Raw genomic sequence first — 13,500 nt, 5'->3', positions numbered from 1 at the left:
CATGCATAGTATCAGTGCGCGGCTCGACTTTCATCATAACTTTGATTAACACCGTGTTTTCTTAGGCTTCTTTTTCTTCCTATATTTTTTTTTTTTTTACCTCGTCAGCATTGACTCAATACTGTTGTTTGATATATTGAAGGTATCAGTGTTATATTCATGCTGACGCGGTATACCTTTTAACCGACAATCTTAACATCATACTCGTTAGTGTTGGTGATATCATGTCAACATCCAACAATATGTATCAGTATTGACATAAGATTCTGTGCTAAGTGGGCAGTCGAATCCTCATCACCAGTCTTTTTTTTCTCAGCATACTTGCAAACTCTTGAGAAGTGATTCGACCCATTGCAATTGTTACATTTTCTCCCAATGGCAGGGCACCTTCCAGAATAATGTTTGGTATTTCCACAGTTTTTGCACTTGCTGTAGTTTCCCGTCCTTCTCGAGTCATCATCAGCTTGCACCTTGGAAGAACCGTACCGCCAATTTGATTGTCTCTTGTGCTTCGGACCACTCGCATACTGCTTTGCGCTGTTGGTAGTTCTCCGATGGCTGCGCTGCTCTGCACTTTCCCTTGCATTATCTTGATAACGTCTGTTGATCTTTCCAACTACAGGTTCATTGGCATCCATTTCTTGCACCTGACGTCTTGATGCATCAAACGTTTTGATGGTTTTGATGGCATTCTCCAACGTCTCATCCTGCTTCATCAATAGGTACTTGGATTCTCACCTCTTCATACTTTGGCAACAAATTTGCAATCATAATCGCTTTGACAATTATATCCCTTTGATTGTCTAGGTTACCCAAGTAGCATTTTTCAGTGTAGGAGTTGCAACAGGTTGAAACAATGTTGGTATAAGTTGCAACTTGTTGCAACATTCGGTCAACTTTTGGTCGATAAGTGCCGATTTTCGGGGATCTGATCGGAAGACAAAGTTGCAACCTGCTGAGATTGCAAAATTGCTGAACCAAAGTTTTTCAAAATCTAAAGATAGGCAACCAGCAATACTTTGAAGTTGAAACATGTTTCAACTTAATTGCAACTAGTTTCAACAATGATAGCTCCTTCGGGGAAGAGAGTAGGCAATCTGCACATCAATCTATTAGTTGCAAGAATCAAACGATTTTGTTGCAAGTTGTTGCAGCCTCTGCCACTTCGGACAGGCCAGGCTTAAATTCTCCAAATTAGTAACAAACTCGCCCAATATGTCGCATCTTCTTTTTGTTTTCTGGTTATTAATTTGTATAAAGCCATTTCCACATTCTTTTCTGGCTTGAAGTGTGCATCAAACAATTCTATGAGCTGTATATGTGTGAGTTCGTCATACTTCTTATTGAACGATGCGTCAACAGTCGATGCTTCTTATGCTGTATGCGTCATCCCCACGAAATTGTAATAGCAAACAATTTTTTATAGTGTCTGACTCTCCGTCACACGTCGTTGCACACATAAAGATTTCAAATTTTGCCTTCCAAACCTCTCAGCGTTCAGCCATGTTCGCTCCAGGCACAATCTCCAGCGGCTTTATCTTGGCAGATATCGCTTTGGTTGATCCATGTGATGCTGCTCCTTCATCGATCTCACCATTTGCACTTGTATATGGCATCGCTCTTGCTTAGTGTTGGCACACGATTTCTTGAAACTTTGCACGCTATTTTGATTGATGGCACAATCTTAGGCTTCGATGGTCGTCACTGGCACATGGCAGTTGCACTCGCGACTTCCGATTTTTCCGTAACCGTAATTACTTTATCGATCGCGGAAAACCATCGGGTTTCGGCACCACGTTATGTTCAATAAATGATTGAACGCACTTTGAGGAACTAGCTATTTATTCATGGTTACTAATTAACAAGACTTAATTAGGAACACTCCATTCCGGCTGCAGCAGCTGATAACAGATAACCGCTAACCGATAACCTTGCACGTCGCGCATGCGCATTATCCTTTCAGGTGTGGGATTACAGTGATTGCCAACCTGACTACACTAATAGGTACTAGATTTCACTATTACAACAAGGAGGAGCGATGAATAAAAATTCCCTGTAATCTTAATTTTTTCTTTTTTTTTCAAAACCACGTTAGAGGCAAATTCTAGAGGGTTTTTTTATCAATTAGTAAAGCACAGCATTGTGGACGGAAAAATAGGAAAATAACGAACATTTTAAGAGCCGCCGGGCCTGTTTTGATCCGGTTGGTGAAACTATTTTCATAATGAATACCTGTAAATGCAGGAACAGCTTGAATTCAATATGAATCCTGAATGATTCCGTACTGACTTTTTTCAAACATGAAATTTGCTCTTACAATTTTCATAATGTTTCTATTTTTTCAATTTTCACATACTGCTTCCATGCTAATGTCAACATGACAGCAGTCTGAAATCATACTGACCACCAAAAAACAGTCTGATATCATGCTACTTAAGTTTTCCAGGGGACACACTATCTGACGCACTGTCAAAATTGTAAGTCGCTATCTCTATGCGTTCAAAAGTTACAGGAGTTTCCTAAGATTTGTGTGTCATTCTCCCGGTACAATAATAAAGCTAAGGGGCGCGTTTCAATCCCAATATAGCGCTTTGCGGCTCCGTGAGTATCTCTAAATGGAGCAGCACATTTAGGGACTATCTCTCATCGATAGCCGCAAAAATCATGAAAATCGCCGCGGTAGATCTTTAGGACGAATCGTAGCAAAAAAAGTACCAGCCCCTGAATTTTTAATTTAAGTACAATTTCAATTTTTTTTTTGTATGGAGAGGATAGGCATGAACCTGAATATAGATGTATCTGAGCCTAGCTAGGCCAGCCATAGAGGGTATCTGCTTGACAGCCCCAACATTGAGCGTGATGGCTTCGAGCTTGGGGAGGGTCGAGAGGCTGTCGTCGGGGAGGCTTCGGAGGCCAGGCTCGACGATGTATAGCTCCAGAAGGGAGGTCTCCAAGCCAAGGAGCCAGTTGGAGGAGACCCGCTCGAGACCGTTGTCTCGAATCATGAGCCGCACTATCTTCAGCGGCATGAAGACCTGCCCAGGCAGCGACGGCATCACGTTATTCTCGAAGATTAATTCGTCGATTGGAGCCTGCAGCGACGTCAGAGCCTTTAGCGCCTCCATAATCCGGCTTAGCTCACTTTGACCACACCTGAAATCAAATCGATGAGGTAATCGAAATTTTGGATGGTCAAAACTTCAGTAATCGATTGATGAAAGAATTAGATCAAAGTCACCCAAGTCGATTGATTGATATTTTAATCGATTACCTGATGTGTATATTTTGAAACAGTAATTTCTGAAAATAACGACTTGTACTTTGCCGGATGCCCGCCGGGGAATAAATCTCCCTGACACTTAAAGAGAACCCTGCTAAAAATGAGTGTATAGCTAGCATAATGTGATTTGCACACAAAAATGCATTATGCTACCATTACACTAGTTATACATTCTCGAGTATATACCTAGCATTATACTAGCAATAGGTACACTCACGAATGTAATGCTAGCATTGGCATTATACTGATTCTACACTCAGGAGTATTATCTTGACACTTCACTAATTATGTGCGCATTAGAATTATGCTAGCTAGCACATCCCTAAATAACAATGCGCTGCCGTCCTTAAAAAGTCGACCCCGCGGGGGTGGCGCTGGGCCGAGGCGAGAGGGCAGGGACACCTTGCGCTCTTATTCCACGGTGAGGCTTTCGCGGTGTTCATTCTTGTTAACGGTACCATTGCAACCATCGGGGAGTCAGATTTCTCGGGTATGCCCAATTGTATATTGATACTAGTCGTGATTAGCTCGCTTTGCGAGCTGACACGTCTAGCCGGGGAGTGCCCCTGGACCCCAGTTCTACGCTTCGCGACGAACTTGCGACTCGCTCCGCGAGCCGCCACCGCCCCGCACAGTTTTTAACATTGATGAGTAGACAACATCTATGTCTTAATCTTCTTTTTCACCAAGTTTTACAGCAATTGATGTTCTCGGAGTCCGGACCGCGTTTTCGTGCGGGGCCGCCATCTTGGATTTGGAAATGTTGAAAATCTGACAAAAAATGCGAGTTTTCCGTCGAAATACACCTCCTAATACCGAATCTCACAAAAATCGATGGATCGGAAGCCGAGATAACAATTTAGACCACGTTCGACATTTTTGATTTTTGAATTTTGAAAATCGGACCTAAAATTCTAATTTCCCGTCGAAATACACCTCCTAATACCGAATTTCACAAAAATCGATGGATCGGAAGCCAAGATAGCAATTTAGACCACGTTCGTCATCTTGGATTTTTGAATTTTGAAAATCGGACCTTCAATTCTAATTTCCCGTCGAAATATACCCCCTAATACCGAATTTCACAAAAATCGATCGATATCAGGAAGCGATATAGCATTTTTAGGCACGGCCACCATCTTGGATTTTGAATTTTGAAAATCGGACCTTCAATTCTAATTTCCCGTCGAAATATACCCCCTAATACCGAATTTCACAAAAATCGATCGATATCAGGAAGCTATATAGCATTTTAGGCCACGGCCGCCATCTTGGATTTTGAAATTTTGAAAATCTAACCAAAAATTCGAGTTCCCCGTCGAAAAGTACCCTGGATCTCCGAGTTTCACAAAAATCGATCAAACAGGAGCCGACTTAGCATTTTAGGCCACGGCCGCCATCTTTTGGATTTGGAAATTTTGAAAATCTGACCGAAAATTCGAGTTTCTCGTCGAAAAATACCCCTGGATACCGAGTTTCACGAAAATCGATATAATAGGAGCCGACTTAGCATTTCAGGCCAAGGCCGCCATCTTGGATTAGGAAATTTTGAAAATCTGACCAAAAATTCGAGTTTCTCGTCGAATTATTCCTGTGGATACCGAGTTTCACGAAAATCGATCAAACAGGAGCCGACTTAGCATTTTAGGCTACGGCCGCCATCTTGGATTTTGAGATTTTGAAAATCCGACCAAAAATTCGAGATCCCCCGAGAAAAATACCCCCGCTTTCCAATTTCCACAAACATTCGTCGAAAAATACCTCCTAAAACCTTAAATTTCGTCTATAAGGCAGTGACGTCACGCAACAGGATTGAACCTGTTCGGCGCGATGCGCGTAAACAACCGCGTATCTCCAATGTAATACTATATGGAGAAATAGCTTTTCGCTCTTGCGGGCATCCGAGGCAGCGGATTTGAATGGGAATAATTTTAATCAACTCCTCATAACAATAGCTAAGCGTGTACCAATTTTAAAGGAAATCGCTTCGGCCAATTTTTATCTAGGGGGGGGGGGGGGGGGGCAGAGTGAGTAGGAACAGCAGCTTTATATAGAGTAATAATAATAAGGCTGTGAAAAAGAGAGCGCAACTTTTAACCGCTTCTATAACTTATCAAATATAAATATTAAAAGAAAAGTGAAATCTCCAGAAGTAAACCATAAACACCTTAACAAGTGAGAAGAATAACGAGACAAAAACCATTCATCCGAGGCAGGCTTGGGCCTAGAGAAAACGGTAATCGCACATTGAAGAGTACGGCGCCATCTGTTGGCCGTGACTGGTAAAGACTCATCTCACAGATATACACTCATTAGTGTAATGCTAGCATTACACTGGCACTGAACCAGTTATACACTCAGCAGTATAAAGCTGAAAAAATTCTTGTTTCCGTATCGATGTCATCTGATGTCAATTGTATGCTCATGAAATAATGCAATGATCGTTCGTGCATTACAAAGTGCTATTATAATTTAGATAAGGATTAAAGTTTAGTCCTATATTGAGAGAAATTTTGTGTTTTATTGTCATATGTATATGCACGCTGATGTTTTTTAAATACATGGAATTTAAAATTGTAAATTTTTTTTTCACAATGCCTTTTTTCCAATGAGAAAATAAAACACCTCTTTACTTCATATTTCTGCTAACAATTATATTTAAAGGAAAGACAGGAGGGTGAATTTTTTAAATGTTTACGTGGCATCCCTAGTAAAATTGAATCAACCTGACGTCAGGCTATGTTTCATAAACTACTCTGAGTTAGAATGATATAAGCCTGAATTAGTCTGAGCCAGAGTAGTTTATGAAACATAGCCTGATGTCAGGTTGATTCAATTTTACTAGGGATGCCACGTAAACATTTAAAAAATTCACCCTCCTGTCTTTCAAATCTGGCCTCCATCTTGGCATTTGGAGCAATCCCTTTGACTTGAGGGCTTTTATGACTTCATAAATGAAATCTACGACCAAAATTACATAAGAAATGATACCTCACTTGCCTTATCACGCGAATTTTTTGAAAATTCACCCCCTTGCCTTTCAAAATTGGCTGCCATCTTGGCATTTGGAGCAATCCCTTTGACTTGAGGGCTTTTATGACTTCATAAATGAAATCTACGACCAAAATTACATAAGAAATGATACCTCACTTGCCTTATCACGCGAATTTTTTGAAAATTCACCCCCTTGCCTTTCAAAATTGGCTGCCATCTTGGATTTGGGGTACCTTCTTTTGATCGGGGGACTTTTCTGACTTCATATCTGAGATTTACAACCAATATTACATAGGAATTGATACCTCGCATGATACTGTATGCGTATTATAAAAAAAAATCGAACTCCCAGAGGCCTTACTATGGCCGCCATTTTGAAATTTACGCAATTTGGAGGGGTGGGTGTTCCGGGATCGAACCTAGGTAAACTTTTAGTATGTTCTTCAATAGGAACTAAGGACGACGTTTACATAGGAAAAGTTTGTTAAGCAATTTGTTTCGAGTTAACCCTCTTTTTTTCGGATTTCTCCTTGACTACCCCCCCCCCCCCAAAAACCCGAAAGTCGTAGATTTAAGGATATGAATTTTGGGCAATATGCACGAATAGCTATCTACTGGCTCTTGATTAACTAAAAATATATGGGATATGCATTTACGAACCACAAAAACAGCCTTACTTGACTTCTTCAGGGCCTTGACCCGAAATTCCCGCCAAAAAAGCGAAAAATCGCATTTTCTCGAAAACGGCCAAACTACAGATTTCGCGGTTTGTTGTTCCTCAATCAGTCGGCCTTCTAGTTGACATTTCCGCAAAAAAGTCGCGGGTGGTATGTTGACCGCATTAAAAGTGTTTAAAACGTACTGTGCACATTCTTGTGAAGAAGTCATTTTTCTTAACATCCTTGTCCAGTGAGCCTCTGCTTTTTTAGTTTTATTTTATGCCCATTTTTTAATGCCTCAGCATTCTCCTTAGCAGTACCAGAAAAAAAAAAAAGTATAATTTTAGTGGAAGCACTCATTTTTCCTGAAATTTTGGAATGAACTTAAATTTACAGGATTTGATAAATACCTACATAATTGATTTCCTCAAGAGATCTATTCAGTGTCATTATCATTGACTCTCTCAATAATGGACCACTAGACAAGGTACCCTGCTAAAAATGAGTGTAATGTTAGCATATTGATAGCAATGTGCTAGTATTAAGTTGTCAAGCATAATACTGAGTAACGTAATGTTAGCAATAGGTCGGTATTACTCGGTATGCCAAAAGCGATTTTCCAAACTACAAAAGGAAATGAAATATATAGATACAGAAAAATGGAAAATTAATAATAATTTCCCAGAATTATTGAAAAAGTCAATGATAATGACACTGATTAGATTTTTTGAGGAAGTCAATTATGTAGATATTTTTCAAATCCTGTAAATTTAAGTTCATTCTGAAATTTCAGGGAAAATGAGTGTTTTCACTAAAATTACTTTTTTTTATTTTTCTGTTACTGCTAAGGAGAATTCTGAGGCATTAAAAAAATGGGCATAAAATAAAACTAAAAAAGCAAGGGCTCGTTGTACAAGGATGTTAAGAAAAATTACTTCTTCGCAAGAATGTAGGTAATCCTCAAATTAAAGAAACTGTCAGTAAGACCAACACTCTACCATTTTCCTTTAAATATAATTGTTAGCAGAAATATGAAGTAAAGAGGTGTTTTATTTTCTCATTGGAAAAAAGGCATTGTGAACAAAAAAATTTACAATTTAAAATTCCATGTATTTAGAAAACATCAACGTGCATATACATATGGCAATAAAACACGAAATTTCTCTCAATTTCTCTCAAACTTTAATCCTTATCTAAATTATAATAGCACTTCGTAATGCACGAACGACCATTGCATTATTTCATGAGCATACAATATTGACATCAAATGACATCGATACGGAAACAAGAATATTTTCAGCTTTATACTGCTGAGTGTATAACTGGTTCAGTACCAGTGTAATGCTAGCATTACACTAATGAGTGTATATCTGTGTGATGAGTCTTTACCAGTCATGGCCAACAGATGGCGCCGTACTCTTCAATGTGCGATTCCCGTTTTCTCTGGGCCCAAGCCTGCCTCGGATGAATGGTTTTTGTCTCGTTATTCTTCTCACTTGTTAAGGTGTTTATGATTTACTTCTGGAGATTTCACTTTTCTTTTAATATTTATATTTGATAAGTTATAGAAGCGGTTAAAAGTTGCGCTCTCTTTTTCACAGCCTTATATCAATATACAATTGGGCATACCCGAGAAATCTGACTCCCCAATGGTTGCAATGGTACCGTTAACAAGAATGAACACCGCGAAAGCCTCACCGTGGAATAAGAGCGCAAGGCGTCCCCGCCCTCTCGCCTCGGCCCAGCGCCACCCCCGCGGGGCCGACTTTTTAAGGACGGCAGCGCATTGTTATTTAGGGATGTTCTAGCTAGCATAATTCTAATGCGCACATAATTAGTGAAGTGTCAAGATAATACTCCTGAGTGTAGAATCAGTATAATGCCAATGCTAGCATTACACTCGTGAGTGTTTAGCTAGTATAATGGTAACTTTATACTCGTGAGTGTATAGCTAGTATAATGCTAGGTATAGACTCGAGAGTGTATAACTAGTGTAATGCTAGCATAATGCAATTCTGTGTGCAAATCACACTATGCTAGCTATACAGTCACGAGTGTAATGCTAGCATTACACTCATTTTTAGCAGGGTACGAAATTCAGCATTCTGATACATGTTTATTAACTAAAGTTTTACGTAAAATGCGACGCGCACAACGCAAATTACCGAAATCAACTCCGTCTAAAGATATTTAATGATTCTTGATGCGTGAATTCAAACCACCCGCTGATGAAAACTCAATGCTCGGCGTGATTCACATCGTGCGCTAAACCTTATCATGACAGTCTCTGCGATATAAAAATCTGGCCACCTCAGTCTTGACGCTTTGGCTCAGCTGTAGCAAATTGCTTATAGTTTGAACAACACATGGTGGGAAATGAACATTACTCGATTGAGAAGCTTGTTGAAACCGTTGTAGTGCGCGATTTGACTCACCTAGAGCTTTGCGTTTCTTGTCAGCGGGCAGTTCAAATTCCTCGTAACCAATGTGAAATAATAACGTTCATATCTTCGTTAGGAGTTAGTTTCAGTAACTTTCGTTCCGCGAATCGTGCTCTACGTGAAATTCTAGTTAAGAAACATGTATCAGAATGCTTGAATTCGTACCTTGTCTAGTGGTCCATTCTGGGAAATTATTATTAATTTTCCATTTTCCTGTAGGTACCTATATATTTCATTTCCTTTGGTAGTTTGGAAAATCGCTTCTGGCAACCGATAAGATATACTTAGTCCCTATGGATGAGCTTACTCTATTTGCATTAACCTACGAGGGGTTCGCGAAAGGGACCTTAGAGGGCGTGAAGCGTCGTTGTAGGTTTGGGTCGCGTTACGGTCAGGGGGCGCACCCCCTGGTTATTTATATGAACTTATAATTTAATGTCAATACATAACTCATCGTACAACACTACCCCATACATAACCCCTAAGTAGTATAACACTCTGGCATAGAATAAATAGCTTCGCTAGCTTCGTCAGCTAGTTATTATTCTATGACTCTGGATTGTAATACCTACCTACTCGATCAACTTAATGCTGACATAAACCTCGTATATGCTTAGCATTACACTTTTGAGTGTAAGGAATACTCGTTTATTGCTGACTAAGCTAATGCTAAAATATAACTCGTATATGGTAAGCATTACACTGCTGTGTATAATACTAGTATAATGCTGGCCAGCTTAATGCTAACATATAACTCGTATATGCATTACACTGCTGAGTGTAATACTAGTATAATGCTGACCAACTTAATGCTAACATATAATACACATATGGCTAGGATATAATCATTTAATGTATCAGTAACGAACTTAATTCTCACATATAGCTGGTATAGTACCGGTATATTGCTAACATTACGTTACTCAGTATTATGCTTGAAAACTTAATACTAGCACATTGCTATCAATATGCTAACATTACACTCATTTTTAGCAGGGAAGCCTGCATTTTTTTAATCCTTTAGGTGCCAATTTTTGCTGTAATCTCAGATTTTGGGCTTTCCGAGATATTTTGATTTATATTAAATGTTAAGATTGAACTTTGCAACGAAAAATCCTTCAGAATCGGAATGTTTCGTGATATGAGACGCTGAAGCCAAAATTTCACTTCCAAATTCTTAGCAATCGTAGCCACCATCTTAAAATTACTAAGACACTCTGATTCGTTCGGAAAGGTATATTCAACACAATTTTTGAACCTCTGAACTGGAAAACCCTCCCAAATACACATCTACAGGGTGATCTAAAAGTCCCTTCCACCTTCTCTGACTTTTTACCTAATTGAGAGAAAGTTTGAAACTTGAAGAATGTTCCTAGGTCAAAGGGACTTTTAGATTTGGCTCCCTTAAAATTTTCAGGGGGGCTCCCCCGGGGGGCAACGGACCCCAACTTTTTTTTCAAATGAGAAAACCCCCTTTGTGATAGCTCGTTCGAAAGAGCATTAAAAAAAATACAATTTTCGGGTAAATCCTAAGTCAATATCTCAAACCGTTTCAAAATGGCGGCCGGTTAGAGTTCGAAATGGCCGAGACTTCACACCGGTTATTTCTCGATGGATTTACGCAAAAATCGGTAACTGGGGGTATTTTGACTTGCGGAAAACGAATTCGACGTAAAAAAACCGAAATTTCCAAAATGGCCGCCGGTTAAATTTCAAAACAACCGAATTTTTTTTTTTTTTTTAAAGAAACCTTCGCTCAAATGTGTTAATCTTTTTGCAAAATACCCTCAAGTTCCATGTTTTCGGCAAATCCATCAGGAAAAACCGAGGTGGCAATTTTCGGCCATTTTGAACTTTAACCGGCCGCCATTTTTAAACGGTTTGAGATATTGACTTCGGGTTTGCGTGCAAAGTTTCATTTTTTAATGCTCTTTTCAACGAGATATCACAAAGAGGGTCCTCCCATTTGAAAAAAATTATTTTAGGGAGGCGAAAAAGTAGCTCCCTTTGACCTAGGAACATTCCCCAAGTTTCAAATCTTTATCTCAATTAGGTACAAAGTTAGAGGGGGTGGAAGTGACTTTTGGATCACCCTGTATATTGCCAAAAAGGACTAAATGAAGCAAGCATGCCCGTGACTTTAAAGAAGTAAATATCGTCGTCATTTTGAATTTGTTGCAGTTCAAAGGATCAGGATCGATTATAAACCTCCTATTCCGATTCTAAGACTTTGATGCAAAGACGTCTTTTTTTGCCCCCCCCCCCCCCCCCGGAATTTCTTTAAACTTTGTCTGTGTACTACTCATACTTGAGCACTTCTTTTCCCAAATATTCAGAGGCTAAGGGGGGGGGGGGGAGTCAAAACCTGTGAACCTCGATATCTTTCGAACGAAGAAAGATATCGAGGTCCGTGTTAAGGTTCGTGGGAGAGCGGATAAAACATAACATTAGTTTTTAACGACACAGCTTTTATTGTTTAACAGTAAAAGAAAAGACGGAGCACGTCAAGAATTGAATCACGCTCAAACTATCGATCCAGCGGATAAAACCAGAAAGAAAGAAGCTAATAGAAAAAATAAAAATGACGTCCAAGCGCCCCTGCTAAAAATGACCATATTGGTAACAGGTTGAGACCATGTTGTTACCAACAGGGTCTAAAACGCCCATGTTGGTATCATGATGATGTCAACATGGTATCTATGTGATATCAACTTGGGGTAAAAGACCAACATGATACCAACATGCTAGCAATATGGCAAGTCCCAATATGATATAAACATGATTTTAAAAAAATGTTGTTAACAACATTGCACAAATATGGTAACATGATGATATCAATTTGGACTTTCTTACCATCATGATAAAGAGTTGATGTAAAGTTGGTATCTGTCCCACCATGGGATCATACTGATATCATTGCACTGAAAAAAAAAAAGTTCGGTGATTTTTACCGAACCCTTCGGTACACGGTTGTTCGGTGGTACAAACCTAAGTATTGGGTTTTATGAACCGAACGGAATTACGGCGTTTGGAACACACGACCAACCGAGTTCGGTGAGGTTTTACCGAACTTTTAAGGTCACGGAAACCAATCTTTCGGTTATTCGCACCGAACTTTCAGTATATGTTGGGAGGAAGTCGGAAACGTTCGGTTGGCGTCTTATTATTGTGTGTGTTGATCCACAGATATTTTCAAAGTCGATTTTCTTATTCTTGCCTTTGTAGCCTCATTAATTTTTGAAATCCATGTTGATATTTTTTCTGTGAGTAAATTTTCCCTTATACCTTTTTTTTTTATCTATTTTACTCTCAAAACTCATGTGTGCATTGAATAAAATTTCATTCATATCTGCAGCTTAAAGTCAAAAGAATGTTGCTCAATTAAGATAGGACCAGGAGTTAATTATAAAAATTATTAAATAAAATTAAGAATTTATATTATTAATATGATAAATCATAATATAATAAATTATTAATGATATTATTCATTTTTCATTAAATTATATTATTCATTTATCTAATTTTCATTTTTAATAACTATTTATCCGTCCATATTTTGATTCATTTATTTTCATATGCTGTTCCTACTCCTCTCTCTCAAAAACTTGATCTACTTTATATTATTTTCGTATCCTTCATTGGGAAACTGAATGATGTACAGAATTGCAAGAATATCATTGCTTCTAATCATTGAACCAGATCTGAGGACGTTTATTAGTGCTAAATTAGCCTCCTCCCCCACGCGAGCGTCCGTGGCGGAGTGGCAGCGACACTCGGGCGACCATCGAAGTTCAGCAATGTCGGTCGTAATAATTAGTACTTCGATGGGTGATCGTTTGGGAACTCGGGCGCAGCGCGGCTTAATTCCGGCGAACATTGATTGTCGGGTTCTCAGCGTCACTTCTCTGGTGTCCGCGATGAAAATTAAGCCTAAGAACTTGCAGCACGCCTAAAAAGCATTTTGGAACTTTTTTTTTTCAGTGTGTGATATCATATTGGTAGGTAACATGTTGATATCATGGTGATAACATGTCGATATCACATATGTTAACAGGTTTCATTCACCCTGTTGCTACCATGTTGGGCCAGACCAACTTGTTACCATTATGGTCATTTTTCGCAGGGA

At 39.1% G+C, this 13,500-nt stretch overlaps 1 protein-coding gene across 4 annotated transcripts in view; it reads right to left on the bottom strand.

The window, feature by feature from the left end:
- The window catches only part of LOC140226047 (protein artichoke-like), a 208,192-nt gene that overhangs the window by 79,910 nt on the left and 114,782 nt on the right, over positions 1-13,500 (bottom strand). For all 4 annotated transcript variants that reach the window (XM_072306442.1, XM_072306444.1, XM_072306443.1 and 1 more), the window contains one exon: positions 2,784-3,153. In XM_072306442.1, the coding sequence (XP_072162543.1) occupies positions 2,784-3,153 (370 nt within the window). The remainder of the gene's footprint in view (positions 1-2,783; positions 3,154-13,500) is intronic.

The sequence above is a fragment of the Bemisia tabaci genome, chromosome 1 (genome assembly GCF_918797505.1).
Source record: "Bemisia tabaci chromosome 1, PGI_BMITA_v3".
Classification (NCBI taxonomy): Eukaryota; Metazoa; Arthropoda; class Insecta; order Hemiptera; family Aleyrodidae; genus Bemisia; species Bemisia tabaci.
The sequence above is the reverse complement of the archived record's forward strand: the minus strand, read 5'-3'. Positions and strand labels throughout refer to the sequence as shown.